Consider the following 7,739-nt stretch of genomic DNA (forward strand, 5'->3'; position numbering starts at 1 on the left):
TCCTGAATCCATTTGCGATATTTCCAGCTGGGAGGATGGAGCGAGAAGAGATTCCCTGGAGCTGTGGATGCCTCTGTTTGATGGAGCAGTGTGAGGAACCCTTGGATCCTCTAGATGTTCTGGAATTCTGCAGCCTCATGTTCTCTGTTTCCTGTTGTAGGAGCAAATCCCATTCGGAAATCAGCCTGGAGGGATTCTATGAGACAAAGCCACTTTCTCCTGTGCAGAAGGACCCCGTGGAGCTGCTTCTCCTGGACACTAAGGAACGTCTCTCCGTGGAGCTCCAGGACCGCCGTGCCCCTCTGGCCACCATGGAGAGCCTCTCGGACAATGAATCCATCTACAGCTTCGATTCCCGGCGCTCCTCCGGTTTCCGGAGCATCCGGGGCTCCCCCAGCCTCCATGCGGTCATGGAGAAGGACGAGACGCACTGCTTTTATATAGACCCCGTTATCCCTGAGGAAAACCCTTCCCTCAGCTCCCGGACAGAGCTGCTGGCTGCTGACAGCCTCTCCAAGCATTCCCAGGAGACACAGCCCCCAGAAAACGTCCTCAACAGCGGCGGCACCACCCCCCAGCGCCGCTGCAGCGCCGAGGGCACCGGGAGTGACGGGGAGCGCGCGTCCTCGTCCCCTCGGGAAGAGCCACCGCTCCACAACGGCCGCCTGGCCGACGTTCCCAGTCCCCAGGTGCTGGAATTTGCCGAGTTCATCGACAGCCTCTTCAACCTGGACAGCAAAAGCAGCTCCTTCCAGGACATTTACTGCATGATGGTGTCGGACAGCTCCAGCGACTTTGCGGAGATGCCCAAATCCGTCAGCGACCAGGAGATCCTGCTGAGGGCACAGTACGAGCCCAACTTAGTCCCAAAGCCCCCGAGGTTGTTCGCGGGCTCGACAGATCCTTCGTCGGGAATCTCCGTGTCACCCTCCTTCCCCCTTAGCTCATCCGGAGAACTCATGGATATCACTCCCACGGGTGTGAGCAGCCAGGAATGCCTGGCCACGGATAAAATCCGGACTTCCACCCCCTCTGGACATGTAACCAGCCCTGCCAAGCAGGACGACCTCATGATTTCGGCCCTTTAGTGCAGGGGAAAGGGGAGGAATGATCCAAGTGGGATAATCCATGGAGGAAGCTGTCATCGGGCAGTTGGGATCAGAGGAGACAGCTGGAAAAATCCTTTCTGGGGTGACCCAGTGGTGGTGTCTGGAGGATGGATTGTGCTGGAATCCTGTGCTTGGAGCTTGGGAGAAGCTTTGCCCCACGGGGCCTGAGAGGGTCTGAGGCACTAAAGTTCCCTACCTCAGCCTGTCTCATTCCAGAGGCAGATTCCTTGCCCTGGGGCACCTGCTGAGTTTGGGAGTGAGATACCTGGATAGATGGAAGCAGGAGGGAGCCGGGCCAGATCCCTCTCCTCGGGACCGAGCCGGTGGTTTTGGGAAATGAGCGGATTGAGACTTTGGGCCCTGTTGCACTACCACTGATCCGGCCCAAGATCCAATTCGGCACACTTCCATGGGGATTGCTTTTGTAGGACACTCCTGTTTTAAAGCCATTGGGGCTGTATTCCCCCCAAATCCAGTCTCCCCTTCCTGGCCAGGCGCAGCAGGAATGGGGCTGGCACCATGGTTTCTCTCCCCCGAGCACTCCTGAGAGGGAAGGACGCTGTTCCCAAGAGCCCAATCCCTCTGCCTTTGGCAGAAAGTTCTCCTGGATATCACCCCCATCACTCCTCAGCTCCCTGGACCCCTCCAAGCTGGCGACATTCCTGTGGGACTGCAAGGATTCTCATCTCAGAGCTGCATGGATGTGGATGGATCAACTGCAAAATGCACTGGCATTATTTTCCAGGCCCCTGTGGAGTCTGGAAGTCTCTCTCCTGGATCCCTGTGGGTCCTCACACCACCCATATGCAGCATCTGTGGATCAGTGCCAGCCTCTGTCATTGGGAATTCTGGGAAAAGATGGACTTTTTCCCAGTGTTGCAATCTCTTGTATGTTTACAGAGCTGCTAAGCTGGTTCGAAGGTATTTATTAAGGAAACAGGGAGGCTTTCCTGAAGGAAAATCCATGGTCATCCTCTCCTTCCTGTGCTGTTCCCTCTGGGGACTGAGAGAAGAGAGGATGGGCAGGCAGAATTCCAAGCCCCCGCTTCCCAAGTGGCTTGGATTTGGGGGTAACCACCTGCCCCCTCTCCCCACCTGCACAATTCCATATAGGAAAGTTTGAGCAAGTTAGGAAAACTACCTGAGCCTGTGGGCCCAGAGGAGCCTGCTGTACCTCTCCAGGCAGGTTTTCCAATGATGGGAGCAGGAGGAAAACTACCTATCCTAGGAAATGAAACATTTTTGGGACCTGGAAAAGGCCTTGAATTGCCACTACTCCCCCTCAAAGCTCAGCAGTTACTGATGGCTCTCCCCAGAGCTCCATCCTTCCTCCCTGGAAAAGAAATTCCTGGTTTATCTTCCTTAGAATTATGTGGTTGCTCACTTTTCCCCTCCTTAGCAGTGCTATTTCCATTGTAGGAGGATGCTGTGCTTTCCAGGAGCTCAGCTCCTGGCAAATCCCAGGCTTCCTGGTCTCCTTGTGGGCTGTGGAAGTGCCAGGATGGGTCAGGGCTGTGCTTCCTGGGATCCAGTACCGTTGAGCACTTTATAACCAGTGTGCATTGATGTAAATAATCCTGGGTGCATGGAATTCCACTGGATTCTGGGTCCAAGTGCTGATATCCCACTGCATTCAGCATGGGATGCTCCAGCCCCTGCTCCTTACCCGTTTCAGAGCCTTCAGAAGTGCTTCAAGCAGCCAGGAAAACATAATCCCTGTGGTTTAAGGTTCCAAAGGTGACCTTTGCCTGAGTGGAAACAGAGGGAGGAAGCCCTCTGGATTCAGAGGGATTTGGAGAAGGAAAAATCCTTTTCTTCTGAGCAGCCAGGTCCTTAAAAAAGGAGCAGGGAGCAGGTGGTTCAGGAGCACAGCACATGGTAAGGAGGAATTCCTGCACTCAGGAAACACTACTGAGGTGATTTTTCAGGAATACGCACAATAATCTGGGAAGGTTTGAGGGGAAAAGGGGAGCTGAGGGGCAGGGAGGCTGGGGCTAGCAGGCTAGCTCCCCTTCTGGTCCAGGAGTCTGGGATAAGGAGCTCATTCCTGCCCTTATTCCCAGCAGGAATTAACCCTTAGCACTAAGGCAGAGCTTGGGATCTGCAAAGCACTTTAAAACACTAAGGAAAAGGATCATCTCTATCCCTGGGAGCGACATGGATACCTGGGATTAGATGGAACTACTGGTGGGAGGTGCCTCCAGGTGAGGAAAAGTGGGATATCTCCCTCCTAGAATGATTCCCGTGGGAACCTGCTGATATTCCATGGCTCAAATGTTGCACTAGAAAGTCCCTTCCCTGATGTTCCTCTGCCGTGTCCTGGAAAACTCAGTCCTTGGGTGACTCTTTCCTTCTTTGTGCCATTGGAACTGTATCCCATAGGAATGGCCTTCCCTTGCCCAGACAGGAAGCAGTCTGGAATGCTCCTTTTTTTTTTTTGCTCTGTGATTACTGGACTTTGGAAAACCTGGAAATACGTAATTCCTGGGAGCTGGACTTGCCACAGGTCAAGGAGTAAAGGCACAAAAGAGCCCCTCAAAGGTTCTCATTGTATCCCATCGTGGATAATTCCTGGTTTTTGTTGACAAACAGATCTGATCCCAATCCTCCCAAATGAAATCCACGTTCTTGGAATTATTTCTGCTTTAAATGTCTCTGTGTCTTGATCCCCATTACTGTGTCTTGATCCTCAGCATTCTGTGTCTCCATTCCCATCACTCCTTTGCTATCTGGGCATTTGGAAAGGCTGGTCTCCCATATCCTCCTGGAAAAGCACACCTGGAATGCTGAAATAAATGTTGAAGCTGCAGCTACCTCCTTCATCTGTACTGTACACACATCCTGCTTTTTCTTCCTGCTCTGTCTTTGGGAATACGAAGCATCTCCGGTTTTCCAAATCTTTTGGCTTCTGCTTCTTCTTCTTCAGCTTTGTGCCTTCTGATCTTCGGATATTCCCATGATACTCCAACAGGATGTTCCAACCTGTGCAGAGGCAGTGCTGGAAGTGCCTGACACCTCAGATCTCTGACTGGCCAACAGGTCACCCATTCCTTGCCTCATCCTTAAAATCCATTCTGATCTCTCTACCTTGGACTGACTTTGTGACCTTTAAAGGTCCTTTACAACAAACTATTCCAAGGGTTTTGTGGCAGAAGAATGGAGCTGAGGCTCTTCTGCACCAGTAAATTGATCTTATTGTTGCTTTCATTGCAGCAGTGCCAAAAATTTGGGAAGGATCTTGCAGTGCTGAGGATATACCAGCCCTTTTCTGATATTTATCATTGCTTCTTCTCCATCAGGGCTGCCTTCTCCATTTGGACTATTCATTCCCTCGTAAAACTTCCCTCTTTTCTTTGCTCCCTGTTCTCACCTATTTCAGGAGCCACATCATCCCTCCCTTCTCTCAGGGTGCTGATGGCTCATTCCACATCCCTGGTAGTACATGGGAAACATGGGAAAACAACTCCAAAGCAGTTAAATGAGATTCTTGGAACTTTTTAGGAACTTCTTTCCAAAGCAAAATACTTCCCATTTGTGGGAGGTATTTTGGTCTCTGCAATGGATGGGGAGTGTGGTTATAGAATTCCAGTGATTCCCAGTTCTATTCTTTTATGATGTTAGATTCCGGGAATAGTTGATGGTCCCATGCAGGATTAAAGTGGGAAATCTGTTTCCAAGGGCATGTAAGGAGGAAAAGCTCCAAGTGTGGGGATACAGGATCAGTATCTCTAACACATGCTCCAAGCACTTTGATGTTTTCCCAGCTTTTGCTGCTCTTTTCCTGCAGGCAGATAATATTATTTCCATGGACTCGCCCACACAACTTTCACTTACAAATTGGGACATAGGAATAATCAGGATTACTCCTAGCAATGGAAATTAGGTGAGCTTAATCATTGCTGGAATGGGTGTGTTTGGATTTGTGTTTTGAGGCGGTATCCAAGAGCCTCCATTGGGCAGCAGAGCCCTTCTGTGCTTGCCTTGGGAATTGCTGGGCTGGAGCTCCCCTCCATGCTGGGTTTATCCTTATCCATTCTGGGATATTCTTCCCTTGGCAGTAGGACATTCTGGCTTTGCAGGATGGGAGCAGGAATATTTAATTCTAATGGGTTTAGGAATAGTGGTTGTAACTGCAGCCTTTGTGTAACATCCAAACATTGCCAAGGGAGATGTGGATTCCTCATCCCTGGAAATATTCCAGGCCAGGTTGGATAAGGCTTAGAACAACCTGGGCTAGGGAAAGATGTCCCTGCCCATGGCAATGGGTGGGAATTTCCAAACAATTCTGGAATTCTGTGATTCTCTGCTTGCACTGTTACAGTGCTGCAGGAAAGGGAAGGTTGGAATGCCAGCAACACCTCTGCATGGATTGCTCTGCTGAGAAATTCCTCTGAAGAAAGCAGTTGGAAAGCACTGCCTGGAACTGTGCTTGTTCCTTTGTTCCCAGAGCCTGTGCAGTGCTGATTTTTGGGAAGAGCTGCTGGATTTCAGGAAGAGCCTCATTTCTTGTGCCAAAGCTCCCTCTCATGGCTCCTGCGTGGAGGAAGCAATGCTGCATGGATCCTGCTGGAGGCAAACACTGCCCATCCTTGGCAGCTGTGGGAAGAAGGAGAGGAAGGAATCTTGCATCTGGAAGCTGGGATTCTGTCTGGGAGTCCTTTGCTCTCCAGTCAGATCCACAGGGGTGTTATGGATGGAGAGAGGGATGGGAAGGGGGCTGGATCAGCAGTCATTGATGTCCTTCCCCTTCTTCCAGCTCCAAGGAGCTGCTTAAGGGCTGGAAATTCCAAATAGCCAAGGACTAGGGCAATTCCTTGTTTTGTCATAGGGAATCATCATCAGCCTCCAAGTGCTTTGCTGTCTCCATTCCCATTGCTTTTTCCATGTGTTTTGAGTTCATACCTCTTGTGCCTTTGTTCTCCCTGACTTCAGGTCCCAATTTCTGGGATCAGACATTTCCCACCTTACTTTCCACTTCTTTGGGAGGATGGAAGTGTGGCCAAGGCCTGGTAGGAGCTGCCCTTGCTCCCGAGCTCTTCCGTTCTGCCTCAGCCAGGACTTCCCACATCTTCCCACTTTTCCCTGCTGCCTGAGGTCGTATCCAAGTGCCAAAAGCAAATCTTGACCTGAGGCAGGTGATTTCCTCCAGCCCACACCAAGTTTCTCCCTGGCTCTGGAGCAGCCCCCTTCCAAAGGTAAGCTCCTTGGGAATTTTTCCTGCTTTCCTTGTTGTGTCCAATCCCTCTGACGTCACTGTGTCACACCATGCTGCGTGCCCCGACTTTCCCACCTTCCCAGCACACCTGTGGGGTTAGGGGAACCTCTCCCTGTCTTCACCTCTTGATTCTTGAAAATCCTTGCAGCACAGGAACAAGCCTTGACATTGGTTTTTTCTTTGGATTCCACTTCCCTGCTTCCCATCCCAGGCTTCGGTGCAGTTCCCATGGCTCAGAGTTGAAAGTCCCAGGTGGGGTGGCACGGGCCTGTCCTGCTGGGATATCCACTTTTGGGAAGTTTGTGTGCAAAGGGATCCTGGCAGGGGTTTTTCCTAGGACACTGCCACACCCTTTGGGTCCTAACTCCTTTCCTGGGATGTCCCCAGTGCTTGGTGGTGGCAGAGTGGCCTCACCTGCAGCTCTGGCTTCCCACCTTTCCCTCCACAAATCCAGGAAATACTCTCGAGCTCCTGTCCTGGCATCAAGTGGAATTCCTAATGGCACAGGGATATTTGGAAATGGGCTGTGCCTCCCTGTCTGGAATGTTGAGCCCTGCAAGCCCCTTTCCTTTGGCTCTGCCTCTCTGGAAAAGCCCTTCCTGCCTGTCACCTGTGTCCCATCTCGTGCTGGGGCAGCTCAGAGCAGGATACCTCTGGATTCATTTCCTGCTGGATCCTAATTGCCTCCTTAGAGCTGAAGCCTTTGGCCTTTTTGGGAGAACCAACCCTTCCAGGGACCTCTGAGGCACTCCCACTGCTTCTGGCAGGTCTTGGAGCACTTGGATATGCAACTGTGGGGGAAACAGCCCAGCATCCTGCATCCCCACGCACATCCTGGGAATGCTGCCCTCTGAATCCCTGCTCCGAGCTGCCCCAGCATGAAGATTCCAAGGAAACTCAAGCACTCCTCATGTGCCCTTCATTCTCCATGTGACTTTTTTTGTACCTCTGTACGAAAGATCTGAACTAATCCCGCTGTAAAGAAAGAACCGGATTAATTATAACCTAATTCCAGAATCATGGATGTATATAAATTTTATGTATATTCTATGGCACTCTGTATAAAATGGATGTTGGAAGCATGGCTGGAGTATGTGACTGTTCCCAAGGATGTCCTGGACATGGATGGTTGGGAATTGCCTGAGGTTTCTGCCTTGAAGGGTGGTGAGTGAGTTGGAGAGGAGGGAAGGACATCAGGAATTGGGTGTGCGGCTCTTGGGAAGGATCCAGGGAATCACTGGGGGTTGGTTGTTTCTTCTCCAGCTCTCTCTGCTCTGGATCTCAGCCTTTGGAGCAGGAAAATACTTGGGGGAACATCCAAAGGTTGTGGATTTGCCATCCTGTGGCCAGGTTGGAGCAGGCTGGAAGTTGTCCTGGAAGTAGTGGAAAGTGTCCCTTCCCATGGCAGGAATGGA

At 51.2% G+C, this 7,739-nt stretch overlaps 1 protein-coding gene across 4 annotated transcripts in view; it reads left to right on the forward strand.

Moving 5' to 3' along the window:
* The window catches only part of DAGLA (diacylglycerol lipase alpha), a 56,411-nt gene extending 49,005 nt beyond the window's left edge, over positions 1–7,406 (forward strand). For all 4 annotated transcript variants that reach the window (XM_030273597.4, XM_041716482.2, XM_030273599.4 and 1 more), the window contains one exon: positions 161–7,406. In XM_030273597.4, the coding sequence (XP_030129457.3) occupies positions 161–1,088 (928 nt within the window). In that variant the 3' untranslated portion in view covers positions 1,089–7,406. The remainder of the gene's footprint in view (positions 1–160) is intronic.
* The last annotated feature ends 333 nt before the right edge of the window (positions 7,407–7,739 follow it).

Source organism: Taeniopygia guttata, chromosome 5 (assembly GCF_048771995.1).
Source record: "Taeniopygia guttata chromosome 5, bTaeGut7.mat, whole genome shotgun sequence".
In the NCBI taxonomy this organism is placed as follows: domain Eukaryota; kingdom Metazoa; phylum Chordata; class Aves; order Passeriformes; family Estrildidae; genus Taeniopygia; species Taeniopygia guttata.